The 18,152-nt window shown below is 39.9% G+C and overlaps 1 protein-coding gene across 1 annotated transcript in view; it reads left to right on the forward strand.

Moving 5' to 3' along the window:
* LOC124596541 overlaps positions 1 to 17,798 on the forward strand; it is a 149,744-nt gene extending 131,946 nt beyond the window's left edge. Inside the window, exons 6-7 of the mRNA XM_047135718.1 lie at positions 6,918 to 7,142; positions 16,721 to 17,798. Coding sequence (XP_046991674.1) covers positions 6,918 to 7,142; positions 16,721 to 16,823 — 328 coding nt within the window. The 3' untranslated portion in view covers positions 16,824 to 17,798. The remainder of the gene's footprint in view (positions 1 to 6,917; positions 7,143 to 16,720) is intronic.
* The last annotated feature ends 354 nt before the right edge of the window (positions 17,799 to 18,152 follow it).

Here is an 18,152-nt window from a genome sequence, read left to right on the forward strand (position 1 = left end):
CCCATTCTGAGCACACTTGAAGATACACGCATCAACATGTGGAGGTCGAGAGGAGGAAGAAGCATTGCAAGATAACATTTGTGGTACTCGTTCAAGCCTGACACCTGGCGCAATAGTACGAGGTGGCCTCAAGTACATAACAAGATTACGTCTGTTAATTTCTTACTTTTCTGACCTGTGACATGACTTTTGAGGTCTCTGGAACATCTTCTGACAACATAATGCGCAAACCGAATCACCTCAATCCAGAGGGCGGTCAGCTGTTGCCATGGCCAGTGAGTTCTCCGCACCTCTAGTCTGTTTCATAAATTTGACCACAGGCTGCTGAGAGAATATCATGCCACCACTGTGACTGATGACCTCTGGCACAGAGCATATGTGAGAATAAAATATAAGAATTAATATAAGGACTGATATAAGAACGAAATATAAGAATGTGGGCATTTAAAAGGATTGTAATGCCTGAAAATATTGTACACACATATACTATATAATAAATGCATGACACTTATTGTGAAACACAGTCATAATTTTACAATTAGTATAATGCCCTTGTATACTTAACTTGATAAGAAACATCATGTAGTAATCTTCTATGGACATGGGTAGATAAATGTAAAATAAATAAAATAAATAAATAAAAGCAGTAATTGGGTTTTGAATGTGGGGCACAAAACTGAGAGGCTGCATCACTAGCCATTGTGACACCATTTCACCTGAGATTACTGTGCTCTAAAAGACACACACGTAAAGTAGCTAAAAAACTTTGACTGTTGTTTTCCCGAATAAGCTTAGACATGTGTTAGCTTATTTTGACTCCTCTTGCACTGTGCAAAGTTTAAGTTACGGCACTCGGCATTTTCTCCTCATTGAGCCTGCTCGATGTACGGCCAGGTCAGAGTCGAGCCGCTGATGCTACCTGAGGTGACGCCTCCCTACTAAATGTATTCCCTCAAATCACCTAAAATATAATAGTGTATGTTCTTACTACACTGCAGACCCACAATAAGAAAAGTGGTATTTGTTTTCATTCCTGATGTTGCAGTTTTAATGGCCAGATTCCTGATGTTGCAGTTTTAATGGAAAGCAGTGTAATTTCCCAGACGAGTGAAGATACAAAGTGAGAAGCTCGTCTTACTTTCACATTTCTTACAATAATCAAACTATTCGAGCAAATCAGATCTCTGTAAAGTCATTTCTACATCTGCAATCTGCAAGACACCTTATAGTTTGCAGTGGAAGGTACCTCCGCTACCACTGTCACTGCAGAAGAAGTTATCAAAAAGTTTCTGTTCGAGGGCACTGTTGTAGTGTATATGCGACACAGCACATGTCCGACGGTGATATATGAGCTCTGATGTGTAGGGACAGCTTAGTGAGGCATTCGTGTCTTCCTGACACGTGTGCGGAAAAAGTGTGCCGTGGCAATATTAGTACCAAATGTGTCCAAACTGGACCAATGTGCTGCTGTTCTTTTCTCAGCTGCTGAAGGACAAACACCAGTCAGAGAACAGAGAATGTGTTTCGGGCAGCACATCTGTTGAAAACCACAGTTCAGGAATCGTACACCAACTTCCGTGCCTGTGACAGTTTGACACAAGACGCCAGCTGATCTAGGAGATTGGCTTCACCCATTAGAGATAAGTGGGAGACACTCGAGCACCTGCCCTTCAGTCCCAATTTCTCCCTGTTCGATTATCCTGCCGGCGGTCCCTTAAAAAAGTCCCCGAAGGGTCGACAATTCCTGCCGGACGAAGGTGTGCGGCAGGCAGTTACGGACTTCTCTGCGTAGCAGGACACGGTGTTCTTCCGAGCAGGTGCCTTCGACTTGGTGTGTAGGTGGGAGGATTGCCTCAGTGCTCACAGCCATTTTGCGCGATTGCAATCCCAGACTGTACGGCCTTCGAATGGGAACTTTTTGATTGCCCTTTATAATTAATGTTTGTCAGAATGTCTATACACAAATAGTACCAAGGAATACATTTCACTGTGAGTACTTCACTTACAAAAAAGGAAAAATCGATAATTTGTCCTTGTACTCCTCCACGTAGTAGGTGAATATGGATTGGGGCTAAGAAATGAAAGAGGAAGCCGCCTGGTAGAATTTTTCACAGAGCATAACTTAATCATAGCTAACACTTGGTTCAAGAATCATGAAAGAAGGTTGTATACATGGAAGAACCCTGGAGATACTAAAAGGTTTCAGATAGATTATATAAAGGTAAGACACAATTTAAAACCTGGTTCCTAAATCTCAAAGACATTTCCAGGGGCAGATGTGGACTCTGACCACAATTATTGGTTATGAACTGTAGATTAAAACTGAAGAAACTGCAAAAAAGATGGGAATTTAAGGAGGTGGGACCTGGATAAACTGAAAGAACCAGAGGTTGTACAGAGTTTCAGGGAGAGCATAAGAGAACAATTGACAGGAATGGGGGAAAGAAATACAGTAGAAGAAGAATGGGTAGCTTTGAGAGATGACATAGAGAAGGCAGCAGGGGATCAAGTAGGTAAAAAGCCGAGGGCTAGTAGAAATCCTTGGATAACAGAAGAAATATTGAATTTAATTGATGACAGGAGAAAATATAAAAATGCAGTAATTGAAGCAGGCAAAAAGGAATACAAACATCTCAAAAATGAGATCGACAGGAAGTGCAAAATGGCTAAACAGGGATGGCTAGAGGACAAATGTAAGGATGTAGAGGCTTGTCTCACGAAGGGTAAGATAGATACTGCCTACAGGAAAATTAAAGATACCTTTGGAGAAAAGAGAACGACTTGAATGAATATCAAGAGCTCAGATGGAAACCCAGTTCTAAGCAAAGAAGGGAAAGCAGGAAGGTGGAAGGAGTATATAGAGGGTCTATACAGGGGCGATGTTCGTGAGGACAATATTATGGAAATGGAAGAGGATGTAGATGAAGATGAAATGGGAGATACGATACTGCACGAAGTGTTTGACAGAGCACTGAAAGACCTGAGTCGAAGCAAGGCCCCGGGAGTAGACAACATTCTATTAGTTGATGCATATTCAATAAAGTGAGGAAACGTCAAATTTCACCTGTAAAAGGTACAGGAAATTTAAATAACAGTGCTGCAGACGCTATTCCAAAGGGTGTAGTACAATTTTCGACAGAGTCACCGAGTTCATCGAGGATGATGATGCTGTGCCAAAGATGAGTTTCCCAGTGGATTTAGAAATACCTGCCTATATGATTGTTTCACGTGCATATGGTAACTGTGGGCACTGTACGGTGACAGTGACCGTATTATCATTTTAAGTAATTGATAATAATAAAGTGTAAAGTTTGTAAGTACGCTGTTCAGTTCAAGACTTCTGCTCTCCACGGGAAGATGTATGAGGTGAATACAAGATTGAGTTGTGACATGAGATGCTTAGGTGTAGGCAGAGAAGGCACAAATCTGTTTTGTGGCTTGATGAACTTGCCTGCCGGCCGGTGTGGCCGAGCAATTCTAGGCGCTTCAGTCGGGAACCGCGCAACTGCTACGGTCGCAGGTTCGAATCCTGCCTCGGGCATGGATGTGTGTGATGTCGTTAGGTTAGTTAGGCTTAAGTAGTTCTAAGTTCTAGGCGACTGATGACCTCAGCTGTTAAGTCCTATAGTGCTCAGAGCCATTTGAACCATTTTTGAACTTGCCTGCACTAGTATCTAGGATCAGTGATTACAACAGAACACTTTTCAGTACTCTTGGAGTTGAGTGCAAGGATATGAAAGCAGCTATTGAAGAAGCTGTAGACATTAACAATGAAGGGGAAAAAGACATTGTGAGTCTCTTGTGATGAAACCTGGATGAAAAGGGGCAATACACTACATCGTGGTGTAACATGTCATTAGTGTAGATACAGGGAAAATCTTAGTCTTCCAAATAATGAGCAAGTATTGCTCTCAGTGTGACACAAGAAAGAACAATGATGGCAGTGAAGAAGAAAGGTGGCAGCAGGAGCACAAGAAAGTATGCAGCAAGAAACTTGGGGCTAAGTGGTGGAATGGAAGCAGCGGGGACAAAACTAATATTCCAGAGGTCAGTTGAAAAATATGGTGTTAGTTATGTGAAGTTTCTAGGTAATGGACCTTCCAGTGCTTTTAAGACTATTTGAGAGAGCAATTGTTATGGCTCACAAAAACTAAATTTGAAAACCTGGACTGTGTGTGGCATATTCAAAAGTGAATGGGGGGTAGACTACTCTAATTGAAGAAAGAAATGAAAGGCAAGAAATTAGAAGGAAGTTCACACTTACAAAAAACCCATCGGGGGTAACTTCGTAGTGTGGAAACAATGTGCAAGTCGTGTGGGCAAATTCTTTCATAGACTTTCCACAGATGGTGATCCTCAACAATCCCTTTGTGACATATAGTGATGCAAATATCTTCAGGCAGAAGCCAGTGGAAAGCCATACACTAACAAACATCGTTTGCCACTTGCTGTTTTAGATGCTATAAAACTAACTTTCAGGTATCTAGCCAATCCTGAACTGCTGAAAAAATGTGTACACGGGAAAACACAGAATGTAAATGAGAACTAGAATCACCTTGTTTGGATGCGTTGTCCAAAAACACTATTTGTATCCTCAATTGTTGTGAACATCCCTGCATGTGACGTCTGTCTAGCATTCGATAGTAGAAATGCAGGTAAGGTTAAGCGCATGCAGAGACCGGCCTTCCATCCAGGTGCATTCACACTCGAGACGCACACAAGCATTGATGAAGCATTACTGGAGAAAGCTCAGGCAGCAGAAAGAAAAATGCAAAATTTGAAGTATCAACAATGTAGAAAAAGACAGATTGCGATTCGCCTTAAAGAAGACACGACACGTAAGTTGCAGACAGGCCCACCCAACCGCCCCCCCCCCCCTCCCCCCCCCTCCCACACACACACACACACACACACACACACACACACACACACACACACACACGCATACACACAGCGAGATGCTGCAGTCGGCAGTCATGTGTGCATGAGACGTGCCTGCTACTCCAGGAAGACGAGGAAGAAAAAAAAGATTCAGGACATGGACATCATTAGTCACTAGATGTACACCAATATTGTCAAAAATTTAAATAAAAAGTTTAAATGTCAATTGCCATAAACTGACTTTTCTTAGCTATAATGTACCTTTTTCTCAGGAACTGTAAAAGCTAACATTCTGATATTTGCTGTAGTTCTTAAGATTACTGAATAATCCTGCTCAGCAGTTTTCCATTATATTTTCTCTGAGAAAAGTTCTCCTTTAAAATTTGAGAAATATATAGCAGTCCCTGGTAACACAAAACTGAAAAATTAATTTCAAAGCAACTACGACCTTAAACAAAAATCGGTTCCACACATTTTATTAGCCACTTATGTAGATGTAAACTGTGAAATTCCACTTTTATTGCTCGAGTAGTTTACGAGAAAAGGTTATAGAAATAATGGTTCAAAATGGTTCAAATAGCTCTGAGCACTATGGGACTTAACATCTGAGGTCATCAGTCCCCTAGAACTTAGAACTACTTAAACCTAACTAACCTAAGCACATCACACACATCCATGCCCGAGGCAGGATTCGAACCTGCGACCATAGCAGTCACGCGGTTCCGGACTGAAGCGCCTAGAACCGCATGGCCACTGAGGCCGGCTAAACAATGGTAATTGAAAAATAAAATCCTTATAAGATGTTTGTCATCATGCATTGTCAACCAAAAACTGCACAGAATATCAAGCATTATGTTGTACATAATAGCCTCAAGTTTTAGTATTTTAGCTGTCATATTGTTGGAGATACATATGTTAAAGTACAAGAAGACATTTTGCCCTATGCCTGTCCTTAGAGAGTATCATTTTCTTATTAGTACTCTCCACATTCAGGAAGACCTTCAGGGTTTGATGATGATCATTCAGATGCTTGAATCCACAATGATCCAGGTTGGTGTTCTTGAGGACTGCCAAATGTGATGAACTATGATCATTTCTCCATCATATGATATTTGCATGCAGGGGGGAAGGTTCAAAAATTGGCTGCATGGATACCACATGGTCCAAGCCAAAATCACAAAAATCAGTGGGTAGCCATATGTGCGTCTCTGCTTATTTATCGTCCACTGGCTCGTGAACAACACTGACCATTCCTATCCTGTATCGTGACTAGTGGTGAGAAAAGGTTCCTTTATGATAACGTAAGGAAAAGAAATGAGGCTGAGCCCAAATTAAGCAGCAACTCCCTGCGTAAAGACCTGTGCACATCCACAAAAAATAATTTTATGCATCTGGTGGAACGGCAACGGAGGGGTGTACTTCCCCGAGGTGTAACAGTCACTGCTGACGATAACTGTCAAAAACTGACACATCTTGCAGATGTAATCTGAGAACAGTGACCAGGAAGATGGGGTCAAGTGATGCTGCTCCACAATAATGCATGCCTGCATTCTGCTAGACTGACAGGAATTGGATTGGGAAGTCACACCACACCCATCTGATCTTGCACCCTCAGTTTTCACCTTTTCTACTCTCTATCAAACAACCTTAAAGAAAATTCATTTCTGGATGAAAATGTGCTTCAAACATGGCTCAACAAGTTCTTTGCCTCAAAACCAAATGATTTCTACTGCTGCAGAACTGAAATGTTACCCCAGGCGTTGTAAATAGTGATGGAGAACATATTATTGACGACTAAAGACTGTTATGTGTGTCTTTTGTGTTTATTAAACTTATGGAAAAATGCTACGAACTTATGCACTAAACCGATACATTGTATTGGAGTTTAATTGCTTTTACTTGAAGATATTCATAATTTTTTGATTTCCATCAAAGATTCTCTGTTTTGCTGGCAACAACTGGAAGTAAAATCCATTACAATTTTCTGTACCAGCTTGTCCCCAAATAAACGACAGCACACTCGTGGTTTGTTTCAGATTGGACGTGACAGATTGCAGAACACTCGGCGGGGCCCTGTTCCCCTACCTCGTCGGGCTGCCGCGACTTCACACGCTTCGAATGGAAAATATGGCTTTTGCGAGGCTGCAACCGGGTGTGAGCAGCATCCTCGAATTGTCAGGTGTGCGCTGCCTGACATTCGATTATTCCGTTGTCGCTGGAGTGCCGTTTGAAAAGTTTCCAGAAAAGCTCGTCAATCTCAGGTAACAAAAGATCTACACCTGTTAGATTACCCTGCAATTCACACTGTGTGTTTGGCAATGGGTTCCTAAATATAGAGCATACCAAGAAGTGGTACAGAATGGGACAGTGCTTTAATGCCACTGCTTATCAGTATGACATCCTGAAGACACATTCCAGTTGGAAACGGCTGTCTTCCAGCCACATATTTGAGCCATCGTATCCCTGTACAGTTTTTACCCACCGTACTTCCCTCCAATAACAAACTGACAATTTGTTTGTGTCCCAGGTTGGGACCTACTGACAAATCCTTTCTTTTAATCAAGTTGTGCCATAAATATTTTTCTGATACCCGGTGCAGACACAATAAAACTAATTGAAGAAAATCTACTGACATTTAACAAACTACCGGCAGAAATGAAAAGAGCAAAACCCTTCAAGAAATCACATCCAAAAATTACTTCCAGTTTGAAAAGGAATTTTACTTACAAAAAGATGGCCTTCCAGTGTGATCGTCAGTATCAGAAACATTGGCAAACATATTTATCAGCCACATAGAAAACACATTCTTTGATAAAAACATCATAAGGAAATGACACATAATTGTTTACTGGTACAGGTGGCAGGGGTAAAATACAGGGAACGAAAGGCTATTTACAATTTGTACAGAAACCATATGGCAGTTATAAGAGTCGAGGGACATGAAAGGGAAGCAGTAGTTGGGAAGGGAGTGAGACAGGGTTGTAGCCTCTCCCCGATGTTGTTCAATCTGTATATTGAGCAAGCAGTGAAGGAAACAAAAGAAAAATTCGGAGTAGGTATTAAAATTCACGGAGAAGATATAAAAACTTTGCTGTCTCTGATAGAATTACAATGACATCGGCAAACCTCAAAGGACTTGGAAGAGCAGTTGAACGGAATGGACAGTGCCTTGAAAGGAGGATATAAGATGAACATCAACAAAAGCAAAACGAGGATAATTGAATGTAGTTGAATTAAGTCGGGTTATGTTGAAGGAATTAGATTAGGAAGTGAGACACTTAAAGTAGTAAATGAGTTTTGCTATTTGAGGGGCAAAATAACTACATTTTATATCTTCTCTACTTCGACCATCAACAGACTGGCAATGGCAAGGAAAGCATTTCTGAAGAAGAGAAATTCGTTAACATCAAGTATTGGTTTAAGTGTCAGGAAGTCGTTTATAAATAGTTTGTACAAGAAGAGAATAGAAGCTTTCGAAATGTGGTGCTAGAGAAGAATGCTGAAGATTAGATCGGTAGATAACATAACTAATGAGGAAGTATTGAACAGAATTAAGGAGAAGAGGAGTTTGTGGCACAACTTGACCAGAAGAAGGGATCGGTTAGTAGGACATGTTCTGAGGCATCAAGGGATCACAAATTTAGCATTGGAGGGCAGCGTGGAGGGTAAAAATCGTAGAGGGAGACCAAGAGATGAACACACTTAGCAGATTCAGAAGGATGTAGGTTGCAGTAGGTACTGGGAGATGAAGAAGCTTGCACAGGATAGAGTAGCATGGAGAGCTGCATCAAACCAGTGTCTGGACTGAAGACCACAACAACAGCAACAAATCTGTGGATGTCATAACCTGTAGGGTGAATGAACCAACAGAGTAAATAGATAAACTTCATACAGACATAAACAGCATGAAAATAAATAAATAAATAAATTCAATTCACCATGGAAAATGAAACACAAAATCAAATACATTTCGTGGATATAACAATAAAGAGAGACAGCAGTAGGCACACATTTGACATATTCAGAAAGCGAAGAGCCACAGATACAATTACACATGCTTCAACCAACTATCAGTAAAATAAAAAATTATCAGCCCTATGACATATACCACTCAGCCAAGAAAACCATGAAAAAGAATTACAACCATACAACTAATTGCCAAACAATGTTTATAAAATCCATATAGTGCAAAAGACTCAACCCCAAAATCAAAATATAACTAAAGAAAAATGAAAACAAGCAGAGAACACAAACACCTAAAAATGCCATAGACACTACAACACACACAGAAACACAAACTAACAGACATAACTAACAGAAAGAAATGGCGCAATTTAATATACACACAGAATAACAAATACACTAGAGAAACAGGGATTACACATTGCTTATGGAATGAGATACCCATTCCTGTCACATTTACAAACAACAACAGACAAACCAGATATATACCAAGGAGTGTACCACCGAGACTGTATGCTCTTCCTAAAGTGCATAAAGAAGGTCTGCCTTTACGGCCTATAGTCAGTAATATTGACGCACCCACATATGATTTAGCCAAACATCTAGCTTCTTTGTTGAGACCATTTGTTGGCAAATGTTCACACCATATAAGGAACTCTGCTGATTTTATTAATAGACTGGGGGCTCTCCACTTAAGGCGGGGTAGGACGTCAGATGGGCCGACTTGGAGCAGGAGAGGCACCACAGGACATTTTATTTTCTGCTGTCTATACTTTTACAAATAAAGTCATAAAACTTTGTCAGCATGACCAGGAAGGATTCAGTATTCACAATCATAGCAGTGGAAGTGCAAAAATATAACAAAATGATTTTTTTTTAGGTATGAAATTTCATCATTTTTTCGCTTACTGTTGGCTGCATTTGTTGCTGTAGGTACATTTTTCTTCACAAGTAAGAGAGATTCTTTGATGAATTTTGCACAGCATACAAACCATACTTACAGGTGTATGAAACTCTAGAATTTTCCAAATCTATTAAAAGCTGTGGTAAAAATTGAGATAATTAACTACAAAATTTAATTTTTTTCTAAACATAAAGTATAAAACATAACAGCTCATTCATTTTTTCAAAAGTTAAATAGATTCTAGAGTTTCAGACAGCTGTAAGTACGGTTTGTATGCTGTGCAAAATTCATCGAACAGTCTCTTTTACTTATGAAGAAAAGTGTACCTATAGCAACAAATGCAGCCAATAGTAAGTGGAAAAATGATGAAATTTCACATGTAAAAAAAATTATTTTGTCATGTTTTTTAACTTCCGCTGCTACGAGTGTGAATCCTGAATCCTTCCTGGTCATGCTGACAAAGTTTTATGAATTTACTTGTAAAAGTATAGACAGTGGAAATTAAAATGTCCTGTGGTGCCTCTCCTGCTCAAAGTCGGCTCGTTTGACGTCCTACCCCCCTTAAGTAGTTCGGATCTTCTAGTGAGTTTTGATGTAATTTCCCTTTTCACAAAAGTACCTCTTGCAGATTCCTTGATTCTAATTGGTCAACAGTTTGAATCAGACATTATGTTGAAACAAAGCAGTACTCTTTCCTCAACTTATTTTATGTTTAACCAGGAATATTATGAACAGTCTGACGGTGTCACCATGGGCAGCCCTCTGTCTCCTCTGGTGGCTAACCTCCTTATGGAGGATTTTGAGGAGAGAGCACTTGAATCAGCGGTCTGTAAACCAACTGTTTTTTGGAGCTATGTCGATGACACTTTCATAGTGTGGCCCCACAGAGAAGAAAAGTTAATGGAGTTTTTTCATCATCTTAACTCCATCCATGAGAATATTCGATTTACTACGGAACTAGAGAAAGATGGCTGCCTTCCACTCCTGGATGTTTTGGTTAAACAGAAGAGCGACGGCACTGTGGGACATTCTGTCTATCGGAAGCCCACTCACACTGATTTGTATTTGCATTCATCAAGTTGCCATCACCCATCCCAGACTGTGAGTGTACTTAAAACCCTTGTACACAGAGCACACATGGTGTCGGATGCAGAGAATTTGCCTATGGAACTGGCACATTTGAGGATGGTGTTCAGAGACAATGGGTGCTTGACCCGGCAAATTAACAGGGCCTTCTCAACTAGAGCCAGGAACCGGGAAGTGGATAAAGAGGAGAACGTCCCAGCCAAGTCCCTAGCTTTTCTTCCCTTTGTCGGAAATATCTCCTTCAAGATAGCAAGGAGTCTTAATCATTTTCATGTGAAAGTGGTTTTTTGCTCGCCTTCTACGATTTCGGATTTGCTGGGATGGATGAAGGATGATTTGTCACTGCGGAAGGCGGGAATTTACATAATACCGTGTTAATGTGGTATGGCCTAAATAGGACAGACAATGCGTACAGTGGAAGAGTGTTGTACAGAACAACAACGATGCACTCACCTACTGCAAGCCAGTAAGTCTGCAGTTGCGGAACATTGTATTTCTAATGGACATTCAATGGAGTACTACAAAACTTCGATTTTGGCCACTGCAAAAACTTTTTGGACTCCATTATCAAAGAATCAGTGGAAATACGCATTGCGGGAAATCTAATGAACCGTGACAGTGGTTACCAATTGAATAATGCATGGAATCCCATCGTCTCCGAAATTTGCTCGAGACGAAGACCCCAGAAGAGTTAGATAGCTGCGGCCAGTGACAATACCCACGGCAGCTGAGTATTGCAATTCCACCAGCGAGGGCGCTGCCACTGGGAGGTGTGGCCCTATCTGTCTCTGCGACTGCAACGCATGCGCAGCATTACTATCAGTGCACTATATAAGCTGGAGTTGAGAACGTCTTTGTCAGTCCTCGTTTGGCTCACCTGAAGATGGTTGGCAGTTGCACAGTCGAAATATCGTGCAGTGAAGTTTATGACGACTGGCTGCAAGCCCGAAATCTTTTTGAACACAGGAATATACTAGTTAGAATGCCAAGAACATGAACCAGTACATCTGGTGATGACAGGTGGGAATTTCAAAACAAGGTGGCGGTGGTGGTTGTTGGGATGTTTAAGGGGGACTAAACAGCTAAGGTCATCAGTCCCCCTCAAAACAAGGTATAAAGAACTTGTAAGAAGTTGGAAATATAAGAATAGCAATTCTACCTCTGCTGGATACCTGATAAAACAAGGGCATGAACTATCCAACATGGAACAGGACATGAAAATTATTAAGGTGAACAACTACAAAAAAAAAACTCCAGACATTACAGGAAAACTTTCATATACAAAGAGTCCTTGCAATGAATAAGGAAGTACTTAATGAGAAAATCAATAAAAGCAGTTACTCACAGATCAGTCATTAAAACAATAACAGAGATGTGGAACATCTCTCTCTCTCTCTCTCTCTCTCTCTCTCTCCCTCTCTCTCTCTCACACACACACACACACACACACACACACACACACACACACACACACACAAAACAAATGAAAAATATCAAGCCATACACACAACATAAACAAAAGACGAAAGATAAGCACACAGCGACAATTGGCATTACCCGTGGTAAACACCACATGGTGAACACATAGTGAAAGTGCAAGTGAGTTGTTGCAATAAAGGTGGGTGAAAAAATAACAGAAATCCGCCATCTGGATTATGGGGAACAAGCGAACACATCTCCAGGACCACACATATGAACTAGCATCAATGGAAATCATAAGTAACACCAAATGATAATTTAACCTCATGAAACTAGTGCTATAAATGTTGTTTCTAATCGGAAAAACAAGAGAAAAACATAAGAAAACATAACATAGTAACATAGTAACATATTTGGACTACTACCTAATGCATTTTTATCATAGATATAAAAACAAATATGTATTTCAGGCCACTAAAGATGCTTCATAAATGAAAGAAGTGAAACGCATATGGCAAAAAACAAACTGCCTTTCATTTAGTTGCAAAGACGAAACGTACCTCCAAGAAAAAATATTTCTTATCGCTGAACTTCAAAACCCTTTCCAAATTTTTTGTCCATATCTGTCACAGCTTCCCAACATTTTCACTGAATAATATTATGATAGCTGCAACCCTGTTTCACTCCCTTCTCAGCTGCTACCACCTTCATTTTATCTGCATCTTTTTCCACTCACATGAAGCATATGATACCACCTGGTGTCACTGTAACTCGATCCCATGGCTCTGATTTCAAGCTTCGGGAATCTGCGAGTCCAGTGGCTACACATACTCTTTATTTTTTTTTCTTTTAAGATGTCTTGAGGCCTTCAGCTGCCATTCTCTTTATTTCCTGTACGATTGTACAATTTCGGCCTTAGGCCATTTTCAAGTATTTTTATGCATGATTTTTTAGTAGCAGATTATGTCATTCACATCGTTGTTCCTGTGACATCATGTTATGCTCATAAAATAAATCCAATGTGTTCATGCTATTTTAGGAGCATGTTACTTTTGAGCAGTTACATTACATAACATTTTTATTGGTCCTTTTGATCATTTGTTGTACAAGGTATACTGTACAATATTGGACAGATCATTGTGATTTACAATACATGTTTTTAAATCATATAACAGTATTTAAATTGTTTTAGCCTTCATATTATTACAACTGAAGGTTCAGCTTCCATACATTATATTTAACGCAAATAATTATCTTTTTTCTTTTTAGGTATTTGGCAATAAATTTTTATGTTTCAAGATATTCATTTATACTATAATAACATTTTTGCAATAGATATTGTGGACAGCAGTTTTAAATCTTGAAATGTCTTTTATTGTTTTAATGTTTGTAGGTAGCTTATTGTATAGTCTTGTTTCCTTTTGCAACTACTTGAAAGTGAACACTTCGGATTTATTTTATGAACGTAACGTAATGTCATAGAAGCAATGACTCATATGACATAATCTGCTACTAAAAAATCATCCATTAAATACTTGAAAACGGCTGCTGGTAAACCTTTTGGGATGTGAGGTCGTGGTCTGAGAAACTCTTCTGTTCCTGACGTTTTGTCCAGGACTGTGCTGGACATCTTCAGAGGCAGTCCTCTGCCGAGTCTTGCCGACTGACTGGTCGGACGTCCGAGAGCGACATATATACTGTAGGAAAGGGGGCGTGGTCGAAGTAACACGTGATTAGCAGAGATAATCCTTGTCAAAGATAAAACTTAACTATCGATTGTCATCTTGTCAAAGATAAAGTTGTCTAGCGATTCTGCAGAGCTACTGTCCATATGTCACTAAGTTTCATTGCCTCCTCTTTTCTGTTAAAATCATCCTGATGCTTATAAATTTCAATGGCTTCTCTACATAACTGTGGATAAAAATTTGACGTTGTAAATAAAATTTCTGTTTCAGAAAACTTCACTTCGTGGTTTCCTGACTGAAGAGCATGCTCTGCCGATAGGAAAAATAGAGAAATCAGCTATAGCAGAGACTTTTGTGCTCTTTTAGCCATGTATTTACACTCCTCTTGGTAGTTCCAATATAAACTTTACCACACATACACAGAATTTTGTATACACCACATGTCAACACAGGAGGGTGTTTATCCTTCGCAGATTGCAGACTTGACTTATTTTCTTTGTTGGTGTAAAGACCGGTCTGATATCATGTTTCTGTAAAATATTACCAATCTGATCTGTTACTTTTTTAATAATACCTGAAAATGGCCTAAAGCCAAAATTGTACAATCATACAGGAAATAAAAAGAATGACAGCCAAAGGCTACAAGAAATCTTTCAAAAAATTGCACTGAAAATTATAGACTCCTTATATGACGACTTTTGCTTGTGGTACGGCTATGAGTCCGTGGCCTTAGCTGAACGTCAACTTCAAGGTGTCGTACAGAGAGCCCATTCTTGGGACCTGTAGCACGGCTCCCAGTTTTCCTCCAATAAAGCACATATCATACATTTTTGTCGCCACAACACGGTCTGTGCAAATTGAAAGCTCTACTTGGAAATCCAGTGCCGTGAGATACATTGACCTTCTTCTGGGCTCCTATTATAATAGACACTGTTACACCATACCTGTCAGCTTAAAACAAGTTGGATGCAGAATCTCAATGCTCTCCACTTTCTTACGTCTTTTTCCACTTTTGTGTATGGTTCGTACTGCACAGCTTGTAACGGTCGTCATCACTCGGGTACTCTTTCCAGATGGTCCTTCCATTTAATTTTAAATTCATATATCTTATCATTTTTTTATTCAACTTTGAACTGTTTTTGTAATATGCATTTTTATTTTGTCTATTTTTGCGTATCCTTTCACCATTCATAGGAATCTCATTTCCAGCCCTTGAATCTTATTTTTTAGTGCTTAATGATTGGTATATAAGTTCATAGTGTTTTTCCATAAGTTTAATAAACACAATAGATACTCATAACAGAGACTTTAGTCATCAGTAATATATTCTCCTTCACTGTTTACAACAGTCTGCCAATGCCGGTGTAAATTTTTGATTCTACGACTAGAAATCGTTCTTTCGAGACGAGGAACTTGTCAAGCCACTTTCGGAGCACATTTTCATGTCGAATTGAATTTCCTTGAAGGTTGTTTGATGAAAAGCAGAAGGATGAAAATTTTAGGGTACAAGATCAGGTGAATAAGGTGGGTGTGGAATGACTTCCCTACCCAACTCCTATGTAGTGTTTTTTGTCAGTGATGCAAAATGCAGTCTAGCACTATCGTGGAGTAGCATCGCTTCACGCAGTCTTCCTGGTCGTTGTTCTCAGACTGTGTCTGTGAGATGTCTCAGCTCGTAACAATAAATATCAGCAGTGACGGTTACACCCAAGGGAAGCAATTCGAGGCACGCCCCACCATCACTGTTCCATCAGATGCATTACGTTATCTTTTGTGAATACGTGCAAGTCTTTGTACGGACAGTTGCTAATTTGTTTGGGGCTTAACCATTCCTTTCTTTTCCTAATGTTAACATAAAGACACCATTTCTCGTCACCCGTAAGGATTGGTCGGAGGTGTTCACGAGTCAGTTCACGACGAGCGAGAATAGTGCAACTACGGCCACCTGTTCATTTTTATGATTTCGGTTTAGAGTGTGCGGTACCCATTTGCCCAATTTTTGAACCTTCCCCATTGCGTGCAAATGTTGCACAATGGTGGAACGATCACAGTTCATCACGTTTGCCAGTTCTCAAGCACACTGACACGGACGAGTGTGGATTAATGCATTTAAACTATCTTCGTCAAGCCCCGAAGGTCTTCCCGATTTCAGGCAGTCACTAATGTCGAAACAATACTTCTTAAAATGAAAAAACAATTTTCTTGTTACGCTCTGTCCATTGGCATTATCCCGATGTTTCTGGCCACCTCCACTGCTGTCCGAAAAGTTCAGATTTCTCCACTCGACCCTCAGTTTTCTACTCTAATCACTATCTCAAAATGACAAAATGGCAATATGTGAATGCAAGTAGCAACAGCAAACTACAAAGAAAAACTGATAATCGCTAAATAAACCCGTAGCGACTGGATTACCGATAAGCAAAACAAAAACGCTATGAAGTTGTTCGCCAAACTAATGTTACACTTGTATTTCCTGCAGCCATTTACCCCCTTGCCTCGTTCAGCCCCTCTCGCTCTGGAACTGCTCCTTCCCTGTGCGTACTGCCACTCTCCTCTTGTTACCTACCCCCCCCCCCCCCCCCCCCCCCTGCACCCTTTCCTACCTCTTATCCCAGTATGTCACTTCCTTTTAGATTCTTTTCTCATTGTTTTCTCTGAGATAAATATGAGCCTCCATGTATATAATTAAATTTTCTGTTGTTCAAACATGCACAATATAGAGGTAACTCCATTGGATGGCCACGTTGTCACAGTAAAAGCAGTGTTTTCATTCTTATCACAGGGAGCTGGGAGTCAAAGAGTGTCAAGGTGACCCGAAGGCCGAAGAAGGGCTGGCCAAGCAGATGCCCGGTCTTAAAATCCACGGCTTCATTCGACCTTTGTAACCGGCTTTCTACGTGTCCGATAACGAGAGTGGTGCAGAACTTGAAGAGGAGGAGAATGTGTTGCTTCGCAGTGCAGAGGAAGCAGTGGATGACTGGAGAGTTGCAATGATAGTTAAAGATAACGATGTCTAGGATTAAAGCAGTATATCTGTTCTCTTTCTAGAGAATATATAAAACTGATATGATATTTATAGGGAACTAATTTTAAATACTGATTGCATCTCAGCTGGAATATTGTAACTGGGCCAAAATTTAATACTTCTCAACTTTTGTTACTAGACTGTGTGTCGTAGTGGACTGCTGCAGGCTGTCAGGTCAAAAATATTTATTTTGGGTGTAACGTCACATTAACATTGGTGGAAACTGTTTTGAAACAGGGTAATTACAAGTAATTGTGGAAGTGTGTAGAAAGAACATAAATTATTTACAGTAATATTAGGAAAAGGATAGTGTGCAACTCAGTGGGTCATCTTTACACTGATTAGCAGACAAGTACAACGAATAGACTGTTATACATTCTAGCTTCTGGCCGTGTTTGCTTGTGCGAACGTACGCGTATTTTCTTTGCCGAAGGAGGCTCTGACAGAAAGCGGTAATGTGTAACAGTCTTTTAGTTGTGCCTGACTGCCAATCCTTTTCTTAAAATTGTTGATATTCCAGCCTGAAGTTTCCATTGTTTAACCATCTGCAATAGTGTTTGAATTCTGGCTTTAACGATCTGCAATGACGCTCGGTTTCTCGTCGTAATGACAGTGGATTTGAAACAACTTTTTCTTTACGAGATAAAGTGGCAAGACTGATGAGGTAGCCATTCTTAAATATCACTGGCTGGACTAGCATGTATTATTGTGTACAGTAATTAATTTAAAATAGTTATGAAATATTTGTTATCTGTTTATCCAAAAAAAATTTTCTTGCTTATTTATTCACTTTTTATTTGTATTATGTGCAAGTTTCATCAAAATAAATGTTCTCTTTGTGGTAATCTGAAGTTGGAAACTTTTGTCAGTTTTTATGAACTAGTGAAACAATAATAAATTAGCACCAGATACCCTATTATTTTAAGTGTCAATTATACAGGTATTTATCAGGTTACTACTAATTAACATTTTTAAACTTGGCGATATCACGTTCCATTCAGAGCAACGTACCCCTTGAGTTATAAGATGTGATCGACTGTGCTTAATTTATGTCTCTGTACATCTGTGTCATCAGAAAATCTTCTTTAAAGTAATGAGTTCATAGTTCATGTCCAAGAGGCGGGGCGAAGGGGGGGGGGGGGGAAGGAAAGAAAGAAATACCCAGAAGGGGAGGAGGAAAAGAAATGAA

Source organism: Schistocerca americana, chromosome 2, assembly GCF_021461395.2.
Source record: "Schistocerca americana isolate TAMUIC-IGC-003095 chromosome 2, iqSchAmer2.1, whole genome shotgun sequence".
Taxonomy (NCBI): Eukaryota; Metazoa; Arthropoda; class Insecta; order Orthoptera; family Acrididae; genus Schistocerca; species Schistocerca americana.